The following is a 23,209-nucleotide window of genomic DNA, read 5'->3' on the forward strand; positions in this document are numbered from 1 at the left end:
TTTTTTATAATTCATTTTTCTATGAATTAACAAAGAAGAGAAGAAAAGAAGAGACACCATTTTTGTCCTCCCTTTTTTTTGCATTGCACGGATAAGAAAGGAAAAAATCTGATGTTTTTTTTCTCGTTCAAAAATATTTGGAACATATACATGAGGTTCCCAATCTATCTCTACATATTTGTTACAATCTTGTTGTAAAATCAATCTTTTTGCAAAAAAGCTTACAATTATTTTTTTATAAAGTGCCTTAAATGCCGAATCTTTAGAAACTAGTTTTTAATGCGTAAAACGTGAGATTTTTTTGTAAAATAGCTGAATTTATAAAAAGATAGGGACATATCCACGATATGTTTGTTCAAGAGTTTATATTCTTTATATATTATGAATTTTAAGGCATTTATACAGATTCACACTGTTCGAAATCTGGACATGAGATAAAAGAAAAATTGACTTACCTTTTGTCTGGTGTTAATATACTGCGAATATTGACTAGATCGTTGATATATAACTTGAAAGTTTGAAATATGAAAAATTGATATTAAATGCTGTTCTACCTCATTGGATCGCGTAGATGTGAAAGACTAGTACTGACGGCAAGTCGCGCACGATGGGTAATTTATATAACAATACAACGTCACACGAATCATTGAGATAAGAAACTCGCGCGTCACGAAAATTATTATCACGTTTCGTTGGAAGAGAATTTTTATTTTAAAGGAAGATAGATAGAGAGAGAGAGAGAGAGAGAGAGAGAGAGAGAGAGAGAGAGAGAGAGAGAGAGAGAGAGAGAGAGAGAGAGAGAGAGAGAGAGAGAGAGAAAGGAAGAGGTTTGCGAGATCAGTGCGGGCGACATATACGTGTCTCGGGGATCTATAATTTTTATTATTTTTTAAGCAGCATATTGATAAACTCTAGTGTAACGCTGATGCATAGTCGCGGGCAAAGAGCTAGCAGTGTGGAATATGAACTATGTACGCGCATTGTCATAATTGCATGATTGGGAAAATTGACGTCGGACAGTACAGTTTGACGTAAAATCATAGACGATAACGGTGCAAGGATAAGACAGCGTAAAAATGAGGACATGAAGCGCAACAATAAACAAAATACGTCGCGTCGTATTACATCCGCATCGGTCATCGACTTATCGCTACTAAGTAAACAATTTGCAAATGATGTAGCTTAATTGGGCAAAGTAGAAAAGAACGAATGAGAAATACGTTAAGTTTCAATTATATGGAAATAATTCTTAATTTAATAAAATCGAATAAAAAATATGATTACAAATATCATATTTAAAAGACGATCGTACCATACATTATGAATTAAATTGTATCCAAATAAATTTTATAAATTAATTTAAATTATAATACACACACATTCAAGCCTTTAGAATGCTGTGGTATTTATTACTCAACTTTATCAAACAGAAAAAAAAAGATTCCGCATTGATCAAAAAATTTGATTAAAAGGATATTCAATGGTTCAAATCAGAATATTCTAGAGATAGCGTAGAGATACTATAAGAAATCAATATCTTTTTTATCGATATTTTATTAAATATTTTCTTTATAAGAATAAAACTCGATTAATATTTCAAGTAATATGCAGGTTAATAAGATTACATTGGACGGAAAGTTTGCACAATGTAGCCGTGTTGGTTGCTATGATTCAATTTGTTCACGAGGACGGCATGGCGTATACCCGCTGTCGTAAGCGAGAGAGTTCAAAAATCTCATGATATAGATAAGAGTGCACAGCTGGATCTCACGTGACGTTCTCGTGCCGTTGTAAATAAGAACTCTAGAACGACGTGATCGTGATATGCTGATTATTGATTCCGATAAAAAACCCCTGCGTACACATTGCGTCGTATAGTACCGATTATTAATCAATGCCGATCACGTGGGGTCTGATACAGATTACTTTTGCAAGTATGAGACTGATTGTTTATTAAGAGAAAACAGAGAACGCGTGTAACATATATGAGCTTTACGCACATATATTAAATTTTAATTCGTATGTGATACATTATTAAATTAAATTTATAGCAAAATATATTTTACGTATTATCTTTTGTTTATTTAATAATGTTTCTATTTTTTAATAGCGATTAGATTTTTTTTAACATGGGACGATATTTTAAATAAACGCAACGGTGATTTGTGTGTATCATTTTACATATGTGCTTGCATTATCTCAAGAGATTCAGAAACACGAAAATACAGTATATGCATAACATAATATTTTATGATCTAATTTATCTTTAAAAAAATGGAGCGATATCTGTTTATCAAAGTTTAAGCGTTTTTTTTGGACTTGCGGTCTAGTCTAGAACATTTACATTCAGAGCTATACAACTTAGCAATTTTGCAATATATATCCAAGCAAAGAATTATATATAATTTTATAGTTTAATCCAACACATGTATTTTCTTTAAAAAAGTTTAAATTCTGCTTATTTAGAACCACTTCAAAGTGTGTAAAGAGATTGTCGTCTTAATAGATGGTTATTAATAGGAATATATATCTTGTTCCGATAGATTGTGATACGATCTGAAAGAGATCGTATCACAACCTATCGAACGTTTATATGATTACATCAATTATCTTTTAATTTAATACGCATCTTTGCGGGGGGGGGGGGGACAAGAGATCTTCACTTATCACATTTGATATTTTATCAATTTTAATTGTGGAAAATCCATGTTACTTTAAAACAGAAGGATGACGTGTTAGTTTCAAATAGAAGAATGACAAAGTTCAAGAAATTGCATCATGATATTTGTTATTCAGAAATATTTATTGGAATTATTATTTGTATATTTTTCTTATCTGACATTTTTTTAAACTAGAGAGAAAGAGAAAGAATTAACATATCTGTCGCTTATATAAAATTATAAAAATTATTTTATCATCAAAAACCGTGTTTTTTAGCATTATATAGATATGTATATTTCTATACATATTTCTATATAATTGCAACTTCTTGAAATTCGTCATTCTTCTGTTTTAAAAAGTAACACGTTATCCTTCTGTTTTAAAATAACATGGACTTTCCACAATTAAAATTGATAAAATAAATAAATATGTATAGAATATACATTAATGTTGCACGCTTGCTCATTTCGTATCTGAAAATAGAAACTTATGTATATCTCTATCTAGATATAGATTTTTATATTTTTTAAATATAATAATTACAATCTAAAAAAATTAGAAATGCATTTTTATGCTGTATATTAAAATGTATATTAGGCAATTTCTTTTTTATTATATAGAGTAATGTGTCAATACATATTGAGGAAATTTCAATATTATATGCATACATAATAGATTGTCAATTACCTAACTCATTCTCATTATATGCGTATTATGCAGCATAAAATTTCAATATTATACATGTAAAATGTTTATGTTTCGACTTCAATATAATCTTTTAATAGAGCACTTATATTAGTTCGAGCATCTGCAAAACTACTTTCTTCCATACCTTCGGCCAGATAATGATGAAAGAAAGCTTTTTTCTGATACATTAGATCAAATTTTGATGCAAGTCTAGTCCAAGCATGTCGGATGGCGGTATTGTTGCTCAAGCTTGCGACGGTTCGTTTTGAGGGTCCTAAATCACCACCGGGAACCGTAACAGTTGGTAGACAATTAAGTCCTGACTAAAAATGAATAGAATTTCAGTTAGAAGCATGATATACTTGAAATAATAGAAATATGGCCTATTTTTATATATTTAATATTAATATTAGAGTTACCTTAAAACCTGTTTGAATCCAATCAACAAAACGTATGAATTTTTTATTTTTTTGGAAACTGATCACATTTTTAATCTGATTTCTACTTTTTATATTTCCGCGATATAGCAGACAACAGCTCATATAAACTCCAATACGTGGATCACATCTCACCATCTATATATCAATAAAATCTTAATTGATCATTATATAATTATTAAATATTAATGTTTGTTTAACAATTTATTTCTTTTAGTCTTGCATAAGCATCGAATGATCATATTATTTTTTATTATGCGATTTGTCTTTTTTCAATTTTTAAATGCCATTCAATATAAACATTTGGTATTCTTAATTTGATTTTTTTTAAGTATTCTGTATATATTGTATATATGTATACATGATTAGCAGGATCAAAACAGTCAAACGTAATTTGTTGCACCGATGTATTCGAGTACGCTGCTTTATAAGAAGGTATAATTGGTGCGTAAGCCATTAATGGGAAATGTAATCTCGGAAATGGTATAAGATTTGTTTTTATTTCTTCGAGGTTCCAATTTACGGCACTCTCGAATCTCATTGATGCGGTAATATTGGAAACAATTTGTGCTTGCAGACGATTGAGATTTGTATACGTTGGCCTATCAACATCTAGTTTCCTGCAAATATATAAATATACGTGTGTGCATGTTTATATACGTATAATCAAAAATATTTTTCTTTATGACAAATATCATTCACAATATAGAATTTTTATTATTTTTTTAATATTAATATAGGAAAATAAATCACATTTTTATTTTATTTTTACTCATTTATTTTAATCATATGATTTGTAATCATTCTATCGTTAATTTAATATATAATTCTGCTACAAATTTTGCACCTTGCACATATATCATATAATGCCTCATTGTCTACTATAAAACAACAATCTACATAGTCCATAGTGCCGTGTGTAGTTAAAACGGAATTATAAGGTTCTACGATCACAGTGGAAATGTTTGGTGCAGGATAAACAGCAAAATCCAACTTTAGTTTTTTAGCATAATCTTCACTGAGCTGTTCCAACAATAAAGTCGTAAAACCACTGCCTGTACCACCGCCGACTGATCTAGAAATTACTTCTCCAGTTTACTCAATTTTTGCTATTTACGTATATCCCGATATGAATGATGTAGAATAGGAGAGAAATTGATTAAAATTAAATAAGAACATCTGAATATATTTCCAGTATACTTTTGTGTATATATTATATATATATTTTTATCTATGATTTTATAGGTGGATCTTTTCTGTGAAGACAAGCTTTATTAACTTAAAATTATTATAATGTTAATATTGAAACATAATCGAGAATAATATATTATACATCTTTGAAATAACAGAAACTGCCTACCTAGAAACTATAAACGCATTTAGATTCGAACAGTTTTCGCATATTTTACGTATACGATCCAATGTTATATCGATTGCCTCCTGACCAAGCGAGTAATAACCTCTTGCGAAATTGTCAGCAGCATCTTCATTTCCAGTAATTAAAGAATCCAAATGAAAAAGTTCTTTATAAGCGCCAGTTTTAATCTCATCGATTACCGTTGGCTCTAAATCAACCACTACGGTACGCGGTGTGAACAATCCTTTCTAAAATATTGCACTTATAAAAATTCAATGTTTTTTATGCTTTTAACAAAAATATCTCAATAAATTTATTTATTAATTTCTTTTGATCTCCGCCATATACATTTTACTAGGAAAAACATCAGTTTAAAAAAAGAAATCATTATCATTCCTCAAAGTAACACCATTAATAGCAAAATTATTATAACAATTATACATAAAATGTGCTTCTAAAAAAATTCATTGCTTTATCTTTAAATATATTTCTTCTGAAATCAAGACTTTTCAAGAATTATTAATTATTCGTTAACCTGACGATTAATTGAATATGTAACTTATAATTAGAACTTATATTTATTGCAATAGTTTACCTGTGATTCCGAGAAAAATGATCTGAATAAATTGCCTGTTGAGCAACATTCTTTTTTAAAATTTCCATTGGGTTCAATCCCGTGCTCCAGACAGAATAATTCCCAACAAGCATTCGATATCTGCGTTCCAGCTTGTCCCACAAAAATCGTAACCACTTCGCGAATCGCGCTCATCGAATTATTTGACCGTAATTAATACAACTTATACAGAAAGTTTTATTTGTCGGAATTAAAATGCTTTGTAATTAATTATTTAAATATATAAAATCAAGTTTAAAAAGTTATGTAATTTTTATAAAACGGCACAAAAATTTATTTATAAATTCTTAACCAATCATTTTGATTAACTAAGAGATGTTCATTTGCGATTTAGAAACAATCCTGAAAAAAATAGGTCAATAAGTATGCGCGCGTGCACGCGCGCACACACACACACACACACATACATATATACATTAGATTCATAGACATAGGTATTTTCTATTGTATCACATTTAAACAAGATTATTAGTTAAAAAATCAAAAATTACAAATTTTTATATATTGGTTAATTTAATATTGTAAAATTTATTCATTTTTTAATCTTTTATATTTAATTTTTCACACACATCAAATATTTACAAACATCAAACAGTCAAACACAATTTTGAGCTATAATATATAAATATTTATGATGTTTAACGTAAAGAGATGCTTAGCAACAATGAGCAACAATAAATTTAACCTACAGAGTATGTGAACTTTTCTTTGTGCTTTTGCAATATGTTATGCTTATTGGCGGTTGTCTATGTTTAATTTATAATATTTATATATGTTTAATTTATAATATTAATTATAATTTATTAAGGTTTATCATAATATTATATAGAAGAATAATAAAATCAATTAAAATATTAATAATTACTATTTTCTTTTAACATAATATTTTATCCAGTTGATCACTTTTTTATTCCTCTTTATAATATATACTGTGATAAAATATATATTAAAATAGTGTTACATATAATAATATATATAATATGTTAAAATTATTAAATTTATTTTTGTATCTTACATGTTGTGTGCTTTATTATATATTGCTTATATAAAATTTTTACATTTACATTTAATTATTAATATAATAATATATTTGGAAACATGGCAATATTTTTATAGTGTTAATTATAATTTCTCAATGTTAATTCTTTTTTATACTTCTTTTTTGAAGCTTTTCTTTTCTGATTTTAGGTGTATAAAATCTATACCTCACGAAGACGTAAAATCAAAAAGTGGCATTTCAAGAGGCGTTAGAGGTGGTAATGGAGCGAGACGTAAAGGTTCTTCCGATCTAATGTCATCATTGGAATTGACAGAAACAGCATATAGACGTTCCGTTAGTTGACGTACTTCTTCGTCTTTTGCTTCCAACTGACTAAGTAAACTCCCCACAAGAGATCGCAATTGGCTATTGACAGTTCTAAGTTCCTCTATAACAGTGCCAGTGTCTTTTGGATGTTTAAAGCTTTTTTCTTCAGCATCAGGTAAGGGTATCAAGCCTAAAAGGCTATCTTGCTCATCGATAGTTTTGTATATAGCTTGACGTAAAGAACCGTCAAACTTATCAATCCTTATATTTGTACAATTATCTTTTTCAGTATATTTAGCTACATGTTTACTAAGAAGATCTTTCTGATGATTTTCTAATGTTGCTTTATATTCTTCGTACTGTACTTGTTTCATTCTAAAAACAAATATTTTTTTTTTTAATAATAGAAAGTCATATATAAGATTAGAATATAAAACAAATAATTCGAAATTTAAAAGTACCTGACAACAGCTGCCTGCCTTTTATGATAATCTCGTTGGAGACTGAGAGATTCTAAAGTGATAAATGATTGAATTGGTGTCAGAAATTTTGGCGTCTCTTGAGAGGATAATGTAGGTGCATGTATATGTACGAGGTTGGACTTGAGCTGCGCATGAGCCTCCGTTAAGAGATCAGCCACAATTTCATGACACTTTGCTGCTTCTTCAAATTTTCCTCCGCACAGTAATGCTTCTGCTCTTCTCTGTTTTTCATGTGCCTTAGATTAAAATATTAATATTATTATAAAAATTATATATTAATTTGATTGACAATGCGCACATTTAATACATATAATAAATACGAATAAAATATACGGAAATAATTCCTGTAATAGGCCCTGATCTACACTTAAAGTGTGTTTATCGAATAGTATATATTGTGTTGTTATATATTTTTATTTCGATAAAATATAGTGTATTGTCGATTCTCTTAATAGAGATTATATAAATAATTATTACTTTTTATTCAATTCATACAATGTTACAAATACATAATATAAAAATATATACTATAGATGGAAAGAGAAACAAGACTTACCAAGTTCAAGGCAGACGTCTCCATGACTATCCATAGCTTGTCAGCGAAAAATTACAATGACAAATAAATGTTCCTAGATTCGAAGGAAAGAAATAACTATAGTAAGCCTGAGCGCTGTTACTCTTATATAACCAAAACGTTTGTCGGACGTACCGATTGGTTATTGGATAGAGAATTTCTGGAATCTGTCAAGATTCTAAGAATTCTCTATCCAATAGCCAATCGTGCATACAAACAGTTTGTCGTATAAATATAATATTAGCCTTTCAATTATTTCTTTCCTCCAAGTAACCGATCAAGTTATTTCTTAATTCATGCTTCAGTTACCAAATCTTTAGAAAACGCGCGAAAAGGTAGAGAATGTAAGTTAGATAACGTCGAAAGGAATAGTTCATTCTAGTGTACATTTGTAATATTGCGATATGTTTTACTTGCAGATTTTTTTGTATTTTTTCGTGCAACTTTCTGTATTTAAAAATTGGAAAGGGAGAGGAATCGAAGAGAGAATTTGACTATGTAGAAAATGTAAGTTAAATAATGTTGAAGAGGAGTAATTCATTTTACAGTATATATTCGCCGTAATATCGCGGTATGTTTTACTTGCAGATTTTTGTGTGCTTCTATTCTGTATTTAAAATTTGGAGAGAGAGGAACCGAAGAACATGACTGTAAAAAAATGTAAGTAAAATAACATCGATAGGAATAATTGGTTGTAGCATTTCAAAATTATAATTACGGATGTGTTCATAACCAAAACTTTTTCTATATATGAGATAAAAGTAAATAAGTCTCATACATAAAGAGAGAGAGAGAGAGAGAATCTTACAATATTTCAGAATCTTACTATATTTCAAAAGACTAAACAAAATTACATTTTTCGGCTATAGTTTTAAGTAAAGTTTGTAATATAATTTTAATTTCAAATTTGATTACAAAGTTTATAAAAGTCAATAATTTGAAATTAATGATACATACACATAACAACATACATAATTAAATAACGATTTCCTTTTCATTAAAAAAAAATTATTCGTATATTTTAATTTAAAGAAAATCTATGATTATAAATTAAAACATTTAATATGTATTGTATAATAGAATAAAATCATTTTCAATATTTCTAAGTAAAATGAATGTATCTTTGTATGATAATCAGATCTATGTATGTCATCTCAATATATTGAAAAAATCTGTAATAGGAAATCCGAACCCTTCCCTAAAAACTTTGATTTCACTGGGAAGTGTTAGCGGATATAATCCATACCAAGTACTCTAGCAAGCCACGGCGCTTGCGCGCACGAGCGCTCATTCTAGTGAATGGGCACGGCTCGTGAACGCAAGAGTCGGCGGCGATGTATGAATGAAATAGTAAATATAATTGACAGAAGGGCAGGCGTGGGCAGGCCAGTCGTGCGTTCAGTCAGACCAGACCAGAAACAGGCGGAATGAGGTGCAAGACGGGAATGGAGCGCGAATATATCGAGGTCATCACTTCTCTATGATTTCAGGATAAGCGAGTACTTTTTTTTTTTTTTTTCCGTTATATTATCGACCCTATCAATTGAGTCTCATTCCATCAATCTTGGTTTAATTAGTAATCGAGCCACTTTTCAAACTAGACTATTCCCATTAACAGCGAGAGAGAGGTGACAAAAAAAATTAAACTTAGAAAATCATCCCCCAAAAAATTAACAAAGAGAAAAAAATATCTTTTATACCCGGAAGATTTAAAGTTCTTTTATAATAGTGCGCTAATTTTTATTACTACAGAATAAAAGACGATTATAGAAAAGGAAAGCTTAAAATATAATTTTTTTTTTTTATAGCGATGAATCTCCGATTCATATGTGCTGGTTCACAAAGTGTGCATCGCATATTAAGATGAGATAGCGATAATGCATTGTAACTTTTGTTCTATAATCATTTCCTTTGATTTTTAAAACATCTCTTTTTTGCTTCATTTTTCGCAAATTTTTTATATACATTATATTTTCGCAAAAAATCGCGCAAATATTGTCTCGAAAAAAGATCCGCTTGTGTGTATAGTCAATGTATCGGTAAAAGAACGTCGAAGAATATGGCGAGTTCTTGACCGGTCTGTCTTCTCCTTCTCTTCACTTCCCCTCTCTCTCTCTCTCTCTCTCTTCGGAGTCGTCGAGTGACGACCAAAGACGGTAGGAAGGTACGGTTTCCGGTCGCCCACGCGACAATCTAGTCGGGGGGCTCTCTCTCTCTCCCTCTCTCTTCTTTTCTCTCATCGGTTAGCGTCGTTGTGAAAATCCTCTCGATTCAGGTGTATAGATAGTGCTTAGGAGCGGTAAGTCTCTGGCGCAACAGTCCGCTACCGTAGTGGGGTGTGTGTGCGATGGGGTCTAATATTTGCGTATCTCTGCATGACGCATCCGTCACGCGTAACGTCACCTTTGCTTCGCCTCGCACGGTGCGAGATTTGCCTAATTTAGGAAGGCAACTTTATGCGATTGTATATAAATATAAGCATTTAATTCGCACACCTGTGTTCGCATCTATATATTTGAAGTTTCATTATATAATTTTTATATATAGATTTTTCAATTTTTCAAAAGAACTTCCACATTCATTTTTAGACGCATTTCGCACATGTTTGTCCTATACAATTGAATCAGAGAAATTAATTCTGCAAAAGAGCAAACTTCACAGAAAATATAAAGAACAATTTGAAAGTTGAAATTAAAAAAACGCATACAACGTCATTAATATTACTTCTGATGAAAAACAAATTATCACAAATAACTAGAAATATTTTTTAAACGGATAGATATATAGTTAAATCTCTCCTAATCTCAAGTTTCATAGAAATCGAGTAATCGTTTTATTTTCATCTTCATCATTCTCCACTCATATTTTCATCGGTTCATATATTGGGCTTATGAATTAAATATGTCGCATATACGTATTACATAAGAAAAAGTCATGCAAGGAACTAATAATGACTTTATTATTATAATTTTTTAAACAAGATAATATTCGCCAGAGTATGTTTTACTCGATTTCCCGATACCTCGACGAAGTGGTAGTTATGTAGGCACGTGGGCGACCGGAAACTAACCCCCCCCCCCACATTCACATGCCCTACCTCTTCAAAGGGAGTGTTAAAGAGAAAGAGATTCATGAAGAGTGAGGAAAGAAAGTAGAGAAAAAAATTAAGATATGCATAAAATTACGTGAAAGTAGTAAAATTTAGAAATTCAAAAATAAATAAGTAATTGTCGATCCGATAAAAAGAAAATACACAGATATTGACTCTCTAGTGTGTGCGTGTGTGTATGATTAATTTAACAGTAATTTCAAATTAATTTTTTTCTTGATATACAAGATGAAAAATTTTACTTTTTTATTTATGATAACTTATAATACACACTGGAAGTTTGCTCTTATTTAATGTAATAAGACATAAGTATATGTCATATTTAATTATGTTGATATTTACTTGATTATCAGTAGATATCAGTAGATATTTGCTCAATATTTACTGATAAATGATTTCAAAAAGATTTTGATTATAAATATCCTAGTCTTTTTTAGTATTGATTTCACATTATAAAATCAAATTATGTGATATTAGATAGATCAAGAAAAGAAACTAAAATTTAAGATATATCGTTTGTATAAATCTAATTGCTTAACATCATATGTAGCGTATTATATAATCGTATGTGTGTCTGCGAAGAGAGGAGCGTAAAAAAAGTAATCGTATGGAAAATAGGAATCTAGCAAGTGATACGTCAAATGATAAATCTGGCGTGTCATGCGGATGAAAATCATGAATATATATATATATATATATGCGAAGAACAGAGAGAAATATGAAGAAACAGAGGATAAGAGAGAGTGAAGAAAAGCAAGGGAAAAAGGTAAAAGAGAGAAAGATAATAAAACAAAAAGAACGACGATGGCGATGTAGAAGGAAACGAAAAACGAACGGGTAAATAAAGATCGACCCGTCTCCCACGCTCGTGTGACCATTGTTATTATATATCCCATGGGGTATTGTTCCCATGGGAAAACTGGACAGGCTCGTTCTACCACCTATACCTGCGAGTGCGACAAGAAGAGAAAGGAAAGAGACAAACCGAGCGCACCAATACACTGGCGTATGTAGGTCCACACACACAAAATATACTTACAAGTCAACGGACCACAAGTTTCAAGTAAGACGAACATGGTTGTATGAGGCAACGATGCACGCACGCACGCACGCACGCACGCATAACGTACGCACGCGCGCGCGTACACAGATTTTAGATATGTGGGGGACGTTCACCTCGCATCTCAGACCCTCGTCGAGCTCGTTCGCGGGTCCAGAGTGTATGCATGCATGTTAGTACCATTCCCTTATGAGAGACGTTATAAGGAGTAGTATCCGAAGACATATATGTGTGAGTCACATACACACACACGAGTATACGCCACGAATGTCCACGACGGAGGTCTTTCGGTGGATGCTTGAGGAACAGGGTGCGGCTCAACCTACCTCGCTTGAATTACCTACCAATATTACTGTCTAGGTAGATATATCCAAATGCAAGCGACGCGCACAGCACAGGATATTATACTATATTTGCATCCTTGATCCAGGACACGCGTGTCCCTAAAGCGTGGGTCCCCCTTTTCCTCTCTTTTGATGTCTCTTCTCCATTCCTTCTTCCGTGTGATCTCTCATTATTTTAAAAGACCTTGTTCAAATCTTGAAGAATTTTTTTTAAGTGATCAATGCGCATTCAAAAACAATATCTATCGTATCGATAACAAATATTCTATGTATTAAAATGCATTATTTAAGAATGACATATGCTTCTTATGTAACAACATAAACTTCAAAACTTTAATAATTTCGCGCAAATAAGCCTTATATATTTCCTTATTTCTTCATTATTCAATACGACATTTCTTTTGTTCATAATTGGTACCTAAATAAGTCTATCGCTAATGAGATATTTCGTCAAATATAAGAGTGTTTTATATGTGATGGCGCAATGATTAATTTTTTATTCGAAATTCAAAATTAAACGCTAATTTAATTTATATTATTTTTGAGTGAGACAAAAATTCAATTTTGAAATATAGTCCCCCCCCCTATGCCTGCATTTGACGGACCGGAAGACGCTCATAAGGGACATTGGTGCGAAGTATGTGATAATGAGATGGGTCATGATCATTATTTAAAAAATTTAGAGAAGCATAAATATATTTATATTCTCCCCTTCTCTATGTCATTTCTTTTAGATAAAAATTTTGCTCGCGCGCAATCATATATAAATTTTCATAAGAATATAACTCAAAGAGAAAAATAAAAGAATAGTTGAGAGATAATATGATGGCAATATATTTCTTCGATATTCAGTCATTTATTTATACAATAATTATATGGAAATATTTGACGATGATATACAAATATTTGAATAGCGGTTGTTTATCAGAAAAAAGATCTTTCTTTAATAGATGAAAGAGGGAACGCGCGTAAGAGAACGTAAATGTAATTAACATAATTATCGCACAGGATCGAAGGAGCGAAGATCGATGAAAAGATTATCGCCTGATACGACGCAACATATCACAGTAACCCGTTAAATCTCAAATTCTTCGTATTTTTGTATCATTCTAATAATAGTAACATCGTCTCGAAATATGACTGCTTTCGAAATGATGCACAAGACTTACCTTACCAAACCGGATGATCTCATCACGCGGAAACCTCTTAATTAATTGATATCATAATGGAGACTGCAATGCATTTTTTTCATCATTATAATAAATAGTGTCGTCTGTACGTTAGTAAAAAAATAATGCCCAGAACTTAAAAATTCTAAACGAATGATCGCGGTTTGAAAAAAGAATTTTACATTATTTTCTATTAATATACATTATTTATATGCGTGCATATATGTATAGGCTGATCTCTTTGCATCTTCGATAATTGTCTTTTTATAACGTATTTTTTGTTACATTGCTTGCATTTTTATCCTTTTGTTGAATCTTTTATCTATAATATATATATATATAAATTCCTTATTAACAATAGAAGTAACAGATTTTAAAATTAAAAAATAAGTTAAATAATTATTTTCAAAAAGATTTAAACAGAAAATGGCCAAGTAAGTTACATTTGCATTAATATGTAATTTGTATTTTTATTGAAGAAGATCCGAATAAAGGATTAGGATTGTGTGAGGGGTCGGGAGGAGGGAGGGAGTAAGATTGATACATTCAGTATCACAATTTTTTTCTAAAATAACTAGTTGATTTTTAGAATATTTTATTATGTATAATATGTTTTCTAATTTTTTTTACACAAGTACTTAACGTTTTTAAAAAGTGTGTTGATTATTATTCCTGACATATACATATATATGCATGCACGCAAGCATGATGTAAAAGATTATCGGTAAAATAATTATAATATAAAAGAGAATGAACACGATAGAAAAATATAAGATGGAAATATGTGAATTTGAAACTTTGACTAAGCAACTTCTGCCATCTCTCAGTGTGCGCTACAACCGTATCATAAGCTAAGTAGTTACATATCGGTGGTCGTTTCGCAAATTATTGACCTACGTAATGTGACTGAAACGATTTGAATCTCGCTTGAAAACGATTAAGTCCCATAACTTCCAAAAACTTCAAACTGTATTTAATTAGAAATATTTGATACAGAGTAATATAATTTTTTATGATACTTTCCTAAAGAAATTAAACATTTTTTTATTTTTATATTTGATAACATATGTTATTAAATTGTTCTCTTTTACATCACTCAACCAAGTCATTGTAAAAGCGATCCATTCCTAATTTTCATTGTAAAAAGAAACTTCTTAGGCTCTTTTTATGATTATCAAGATTAAACAGCCTAGAATTATATATTTATTTTAATTAATTTAACAGAGTGTATGAACTCTTATATATCTTTCAATTTTATGTTCCATATCTTTTACATATATTAAACATTTATAAATATAATTCTAACAATGAATTATGATGTATAAATATTTAAACATGATCCGTACAAACAGAATGCGCATCTTAAATGTACGTTGCATTAAGACATTTTTGCTTATTTTAATTGCCATCAAATCTCTCTTGATAAACATTGCGCTTTCTATCTATTTTTTATCTTATGCTATTATAATATTATAAATAAATTATATTACGTAAGTTTATTACATGTATAGCTTCTCTCTCTCTCTCTCTCTCTCGCTCTCTCTCTTCGCTCGCGCTGTTTATGAGCTTTGCTTTGCTCGTCAATATTTAACCGCAGTCTCCGTCTTGCTCAATTGGTTCCTTTTTTTTTTTTTTGCTTTCAGTCTCTCGGAGCGTACGCCTTAGACTTTCACCGAAAGGAACTCTTAACCGTTCATTCATAAATTGATGATTGAAGGTTCTCCTGTTCTCCGTTTGGTCACGAGTGATATGCTCATGCGCGTTTCACGCGTAGCAGTACGAGGACTCAACTCTATTCTCTATAAGAGTTTTTTCTTTCTCTCTCTCTCTTTTTTTTTTTTTTTTTTAAAGATATTACAGAGTCATGACAGAGCTAATGCACGCAAGGATACACACAGGTATACAACAACCAATAATCTTCATTAAACGCTTTGTGACCCATTGCCAGAGTCTAAGCGCAATGCTAGCTTTCAAAATCTATCGCGCTAACATATTGTATAACGCATTAAAATATTCCATGCTTTTAATTGCATGATAATTTATACGAAAATTTACTTCAAAGATTTATAGATTTTTATATATTATGTTCTTGGTCTAAAGATAACAATGTGATAATTATTAAAACGTTGTTAATATACTTTTGTATTTTGATACATGCAATTAACGTTTTAGTAACTGATATTTATGAAAAGATGTGCATACTATTACAAATATATTATTAAATTTTTATAACCATAAAACGAGAGAGAGAGAGAGAGAGAGAGAGAGAGAGAGAGAGAGAGAGAGACTTATTTTAGAGGCTATTGAAACAGAATGCCTTAACAATTTCAATCACAAGTATTAAGGTGGTATAATTAATGTATTAGAAAATGCATCAAATATGAAATGGACATGTGGATCGTGAAAAAGAAGAAAAAGAAGATGCGAGAGAAAAATGTTGCCCATGCCAAAAAAAAAAAAAAAAAGAGAAAAATAAGAGATAAAACTGCTGAGTTAAGGAAGAAAGAAGAGAATCGTGAAAAGTATCGAGATAGCAAGAATATAGCAGGAGATATCCAACGCAAGGGCGCGCCGAGGACTCTTGGGATGGAAAAGAAGAAGGAAGAAAAGAGGTGTGGCACACGGATCTCTAGCATTGTCCGATGGCGCGCGGCTCGCGGCGCGCGTTCGCGTGTCAGGACTGGTCCATGCACCATCCAAATCTATGTATACGCGGTGAGATGTACGTGCATTAACCGCACTCACGCATAGGAAAGAAGTCGCCTTCGTATGTACCTTCGCAACCGACTGTCCGTGCACGCACGTGCGTGTGTAAGACGACTACACCACAAGCGTACGACAGACCAGACCGGTATTCAGAATCAAAGGAGAGAGGAGCGAGAGAGAGAGAGAATAAGATGCGATGTGACAGACAAAGAAGGTGAAAGAAGGTTGGTAGAAGAGGGAGTAGGCACGAGCCTAACCGCAATCAACATCCCACGCGCCTGGACCAACATTTAGATGCCTTCTATCTCTTTCTCTCTCTCTCTCTCTCTCTTTTCTCCTCCTTCGCCCTTTCTCTTATTCTATTTTTTTATTCATTGACTATCTACCTCTCGTTTCATTCTCTAAATTTGTTATTACTATATAAAAATTCTGTATATATGTATGTAATTCTGATGTGCTCAATTTCCAATGTATAAATACGAATAATACGATTTCTCCGTTGTTAAGAATAAACAGGATTAATTTCATATGCTTATAACATATAGATTTATTATCAAGAGCATAGATTCAATGCTTCATTACGTTTAAGTAGAAATATATTTCACATATATACGAGCGACTTTTTTATTTTTTTATTTTTTTTGCCAAGCACTTTTGGTCTTCTATTATTTATATTATGTATAATTTTTATTCAGCATACTTATTTGAACGAAAATATTGTATATTTAAAAATAAAAATTCAATTTTAATTACCTTTGATCAGAATTGGTGTCGTAAATCGAACATGTTTTGTAGAGTACGGTTTGTATAGAGTACGTTAAGTGAAAGTTAAATAAGCACAACATTATTTGTTAATCATTTGCCTCATTGTGTGTTTATTTAACCTCGTTATTTCGTTCTTTACACAAGCTGAATGCACGGACAATATTAATATTTACATAATATTTTAGGTACAAAGCAAATATATATTGATATAAAGTTTAACTAATTGCCGCAAAATTTGTTTTAATCAATCAAAAAATTTTATAGATATACTTACATATTAATTAAATACGATTAATTATAGCAACGAAATATTTTTAATAGACAATTTAATAAATCTAATATAAAACATGTTATCATTTTACGCAGCACACAGATAGTTTCATATTTTGACAGGGAAATAAAAGAGAGAGAGAGTATATTTTATTTATTTTTTTAATTATCTTAGAAATACAGAATTTTTACTCGACGATAAAAAATATGAAGTTTAAATGCGTAATTTTAATATTATATCTGAAAAAATTGTTGAGGAATTAAAAATTTTTATGCATGTAACATTTATGCATTGTGCAATAAATTATTAATATAATATAGATATTTCTCTCAACAAACAGTCACAAGGAATGAACATAAAGTTTATTCTTTTCCGTGCGATCGTGTTGAGTCTTAAATTGTCAAATCGTCCCGTGAAATAAGATCCAGAATAAATTACAGACGAGTCATCTCTTCTTTGGTCTCGCGTTCTCCGTTTCTTGTTTTCTCATTCTTATGAGATCGTTTTTCCGTATGCTCCGAGCAAGAGGTAGATTACGATTTCGATCGGGACGACGAACGGACGACGGCACGTTGTGTTGTTCTCCTAAAAAAGGAGAACTCGTTGTGCCCTGACGCGATAAAGAGCAACGATCTGAACAGCTCCGAGTGGTAGAGTACATAATAGCCAGAACGAAATCGTATTAGGACAACGGAGAAACATTTATTCCGCTTTTTATTGAACCAATGTACTATATATGAGTATGTCATTTTGACTTTTTTGTCCCTTGCACATCTCTTCATACATGCACCAATCATTATAATGGCATTTACAATGCTGCGTGACTAAAAGTTACGATTTGTCGTGTATGTTTCCAGTTTTTCAATGTCGAAACAATCTGCTACAATCGTCAAGCTTTTTTTTTTTTTGTACCACGATTTAGCTTAGTCTGGAATATTAATTAAATGGCTCCGAATACTGTAACTGTGATATTAGTTTCGTGTAATGTCTTTACAAGCAAAGAAAAAGAAATAAGATTTTTTTATATTTTATAAGTAGACGCAATAAAATATTAAACATATTGGAAATTATATGCACATTTTGTATATTATATTGTACATTTTGATTGAAGAAAAGATCTCGGACATTAAGCGAAAGAAAAAGAGAAGCATGACACATGACGATATACAATAATTAATTATCTTCGTTTCTGCTGTTTTCTTTTCTTTTCTTTTTTAATCAACACGATTAAATTATTTCTATTGTAATTAGTAAAAAAATTATTGCAAAAATAGTTTTATATTTTTTAATCAATTTTTGTGAAAATTTCAAGATTCTTATTTACGATTTTCTAGATACGGTTCTCTCCATACTTCTGGTACCATCGAAATCTTTAATTTCGACAAGATAAATTAAATAGCGTACGACTTGATTATCAATTGGACATGATACGGATGGATGATATAACAATAATCACAGCTCACAGCATGCGCGAATCATTGTGGTAAGTGTGTAAACTGAATTGAATAATTTCTTTTGTATGGTATCGGTCACAACATATGCTTGATACATGAATAGCATCTAAGATTGTTGGGCTCTTGCAAATCAATTTTAATACAAATACATTGCAATAGCGCTTATTATCAATTCTAAGCTCGCGAAACGTCATTTCTTTACGATCAACATTGAAAAGAGAATAGATTGTACGAATAAAACTAATAAAATTTGCATTATTCTTGCATACTTTTGTTGAAAATGGAACGATTGAATCATTTGATCAATTGAATGAATTGAACAAAAACAGAGAAGCAAATTTCATATTATTGTGTAGAGAAAAAAAATGAAAAAGGCGGGATTTTTTTGTGAATAAATTTGACGCGACGTGTTAGACAGTCCTACTGGTCTGACTTGTCACCGAATAGGGTAGGAGGTGAATGAGACTGGTATATACATTCATCACTCAACGAGTCCTCTCGCCATACATCTCGGAGGCTCGGCCCTCTCGTTCCCTCCCAAGTTGTTACGCTCCCTCCTGCAGTGCGATCGAGCGCGGAAGCCCAAATAAGGGGAAATGCACGGCGAATTAAGCCTTCTCTTTCTTACGTCTCGCGCGATACCTTGAAGAGGCGCCAGCGTCAAATGGAGCCTGAATAAGAAAACGCTTGAAAAAATCAGTTGACCTTTAAAATCAGAATCATAGAATTTTATGTTCCTAGATTCGTTAATTATATATTTTGATAAAATAAAAAATTAAAACATACGTACAACGAACAGTATACTATTATGTCGATGAATATTTTCTTAATGTAATTTGACAAAAAAAGGAGAGATTTATGATATATTTTTTAATTTTGCGCTTTGTATCTATATGATAAGATATGCATAGCATTTTTATAGTATATTAAGAGAATTTTAAACATATAAGACAATTGCAGTTTAAGAAAAGTAAGAATATCATCGTTATGACGCATGCGATCATTCAGTGATACTGCGAAGCGCACATCTTGAACACGATGGGAGGAGCTCGATTCGCGGCTCGTAAATTTTAATGGCGGATTTTTGCCACTCGCCAATGATATGCTTGCGAATCTTATGTTTCCGTTCCAAGATTCAATGTATAGTTTAACATTTTTATTATATATATATATATATATCACGCGTTACGTGATTTGATTTGAGGAGAGCTCCTCGCGAAGCAAGCGCGCGTGGGACACGCTGCCTTGTCGCGTGCCTCACCACTTCTTCAGTGTCGCTCAACCATAAGTTCCTCTCATGCAACATGGTATATATAAAATTATTTCACACAATTATTTTGTGTATAACGCACACAGAATTTATAGTATATAGTAGAGATATTATTTGATTAAATTTTTACTTGATAATTTTGTTCCATATTATCGAAATTCTATCAGAAAAATTCTCTTCAATCCTGTATGCAATCGTATATACCTCTATATTATTGTAGAAAAATCAATCTTTGTATATATTCGACTTTTTCTATAATACACCTGTCCGAATGAATTGTATTTATTTGTATTACACATCTCTATTTTCACACTTAAGAGAATAGCATTCGTTCTCATAAGTTAATGTCTTCATTGATACATGTTCCTACAAATTTTCTGATGAAATGATCGGTACGATTCGTTTTTTAGCAAAAAGCTTTTTTCCCCGAACTCGATTTTAATCAAACTCGTAAATAATATATAAATCTACAAATTACTATATTTTTTTAAACGATTGTTATTTCATTTCCAATGTGAATTTGTATACATAATAATTATCCCAAAGACAGTTTCAAGAGCGACGCAGAAAGCGGATTATTTAATGAATATATAAGAAAAAGATTCGAATAAAATTTTCTACCACAGCAAAGTATGAGATAGGAGACACAGCTCGCTTACCATTTCGACATACGAATGATATCATCGCTCGCAGGAGCGGATTCAGTTATTCTAACAACGCGCGCGCATTCACTTATCGCGAGTGATTTAGTTGCGAGCCAAATTTTTAAATATGCAGAATCCAGATACGATATGTAGCTATAGATTCAATCCTGTACCGTGTCAATTCTGAACACTTAATATCTGTCATTTAACATAATTACAGCATAATAATAATTTATAACTACAACTATAAAATATTTCAATTAACAATAAGATTTATACTTTGTTTCGGATCAATATGCGAGGTTTAGTATACAGGTAGATGACTTTTTTTTTTTTATTTTATTTAAAACTACAAAATTATACGAAATATACCTAATTTCTCGTAATAATTAATTATAAAATGAAAGATTAGTGCCTTCTGTGAATATCATAGAAAATTTTAATCTAATCGACCTATATTATTCTTTGTTCTTGTTTCTATATATGCTGATAATAGTTTGTCTTTAAGAAGCATCAATATTTACTTCATTTAATATGTACGGTTCGAAAGAGAGAAATTCTTTCTTTCTCATTTTATTTTCCTCTTTCTTCTCCTCTTACAGCTTCGGCACGCTCGCGCGTAACCAAAACCCAGCTGTCTTTCAGGGCTAGCGCGCGTACTGTAACTCGTTCTCCACCCACTGGAGAGGGATCGAAGTAAGGCAACGGTCCTGGAACCTGTTTCGAACCGTTTGAGAGTCTCTGTCCTGCCTCGTCCTCATCGTCCATCCCTCATATCCTATCCTTATCCCACTTACTATTCCACCTTTTGCATCTCTTTGTCGCTCTTTCACGTTCCTTTTCTCTTCTCTTTATAACATTCTCTTATCATCTCACTTTCTCTCTTCCTCTCTCCTTTCTTCTCTCTTATTTTCTCCGTCTTTCCCTCTTTTTCTTTCTCTCCCGTTGGTGTTGGCTCCACGTATTCCGGCGCGTAATATCACGCACATCATCGTCACGAAGATGTGTACGCGTGTCTCTCCATCGGTGATACGAAGGAAGCCAGAGGAACATGAGCCAAGATGGATCGAATGGATGAATGAGAAAGAGAAAACGGATGGAGAGGAAAACGCCAGAGAAGAGGATGACAGGAGGGAAAAGGAGAGCCAGAAAGAGAAGGAGAAAAGAAAAAGTGGGAGGAGAGAGCGGTCAACGCTGAGAAGGCAAGGCGGATGGGGTATGGCACACGCCACACGCCATCATAATGGAATAATGAGGCAGAGACGATAGCAATCGCGCGCAGAGGCTCTTTTTCCGCGCAAGACGACCGTGTATTGAAGCGCTCGTGAGAGCTGTACGAGACCGCGCACGAGCATAGAAACGTCGTGGATGAATTGAGCAAATCAGAGCCACATCCGATGAGGTCAGATCGACTCGGTCATGCCTCCAAGACTGCGTGTTCTCGGGGCTATCGTAAATAAGTGGAAGATATTACAAGATGTAAGAAATCTTATCTCATACGTTAGCAATTAGTAACGAAATATACAAACGTCATACATGATGTATCTTTATTATTACGTACGTCGTCGAGTATATCTTTTTGTTATTATATTCATAATACCTTTATATATTAGATATTAAATAATATCTGCTGTGTGTGTATGTAGAAAAATACGTATGCGATACAAAAAATTTTCTAATTTTATGCAAGAATGCAATGCAATTTTGTATATATCTCAATGCCATACATATGATCCATATATGCCATATATATGATCGTAAAAACAAATGTAGCTCAATCGTGATATCCATGTTAAATCATATTGATCAAAATTTTTTTCTTTTTATAATGAAAAAGGAACAAGGGCAACGGTGTTGGAGATTACAGCAGGAGAAGAAGCTGTGGCACGTGACCCCGAGGAACACCAGAGTCAACTCGCTTAAGTAGCCGAGCTCTGCTCTTTGACCCAGCCGACAATTTCAAATTATGTCTCTCAGAGAGAGAGAGAGAGAGAGAGAGAGAAAGAAAGAAGGAGAGAGCGGATATACTATAGTCAGACACATACTCCCCTCTTCGCAATGAAGGTAACGTTCATTCGCAACTTCTCATATCTAAGGCGACCAGAATGCTAATCTGGTGTCGCTCGTGGCTTCGCCGTAATTAGTCAGGATGAGATAGTTCGAGAGCTAGGCGTGCGCTTTATCTGTAATCTGTCATTGAATAGAACTAGAGTGCACTGAAACAGCTAACAATAAGTAAAACTTAAACAAATGATTTCATTAGCCAAGGGCAATAAACA

The 23,209-nt window shown here is 32.0% G+C and overlaps 3 protein-coding genes across 5 annotated transcripts in view; 1 reads left to right on the forward strand and 2 right to left on the reverse strand.

The window, feature by feature from the left end:
• Nucleotides 1–3,392: 3,392 nt before the first annotated feature.
• On the reverse strand, nucleotides 3,393–6,132 carry LOC138934076 (tubulin alpha-2 chain). The gene is made up of 6 exons (XM_070297499.1): nucleotides 5,738–6,132; nucleotides 5,146–5,390; nucleotides 4,633–4,860; nucleotides 4,147–4,405; nucleotides 3,768–3,923; nucleotides 3,393–3,671 (listed from the first exon to the last, which is right to left on the reverse strand). Exons 1-6 carry the CDS (start codon nucleotides 5,909–5,911, stop codon nucleotides 3,414–3,416), a joined length of 1,320 nt encoding a protein of 439 aa, XP_070153600.1. The 5' UTR covers nucleotides 5,912–6,132; the 3' UTR covers nucleotides 3,393–3,413.
• Nucleotides 6,133–6,759: 627 nt separating this feature from the next.
• Nucleotides 6,760–8,153, reverse strand: LOC138934077 (nuclear receptor-binding factor 2). Its single transcript, XM_070297501.1, has 3 exons — nucleotides 8,121–8,153; nucleotides 7,544–7,800; nucleotides 6,760–7,457 (listed from the first exon to the last, which is right to left on the reverse strand). The coding sequence occupies exons 1-3, from the start codon at nucleotides 8,142–8,144 to the stop codon at nucleotides 6,983–6,985; spliced, it is 756 nt and encodes a 251-aa protein (XP_070153602.1). The 5' UTR covers nucleotides 8,145–8,153; the 3' UTR covers nucleotides 6,760–6,982.
• Nucleotides 8,154–8,557: 404 nt separating this feature from the next.
• The window catches only part of LOC138933829 (uncharacterized), a 36,843-nt gene continuing 22,191 nt past the window's right edge, over nucleotides 8,558–23,209 (forward strand). Inside the window, exons 1-3 of one of the 3 annotated variants that reach the window (XM_070296857.1) lie at nucleotides 16,575–16,750; nucleotides 18,897–19,045; nucleotides 22,768–22,994. Coding sequence is in view for 1 of the 3 variants with exons in the window: in XM_070296858.1 (XP_070152959.1) it covers nucleotides 8,783–8,798 (16 nt within the window). In the remaining 2 variants the exon portion in view is untranslated. Of the gene's footprint in view, nucleotides 8,646–8,726; nucleotides 8,799–16,574; nucleotides 16,751–18,896; nucleotides 19,046–22,767; nucleotides 22,995–23,209 lie in introns of those variants that run through there. The other 2 variants (XM_070296859.1, XM_070296858.1) reach the window with 2 other exon arrangements.

This window comes from Polyergus mexicanus, unplaced genomic scaffold (genome assembly GCF_030449975.1).
Source record: "Polyergus mexicanus isolate NDT 795.1 unplaced genomic scaffold, iyPolMexi1.0 SCAF_6, whole genome shotgun sequence".
Taxonomy (NCBI): domain Eukaryota; kingdom Metazoa; phylum Arthropoda; class Insecta; order Hymenoptera; family Formicidae; genus Polyergus; species Polyergus mexicanus.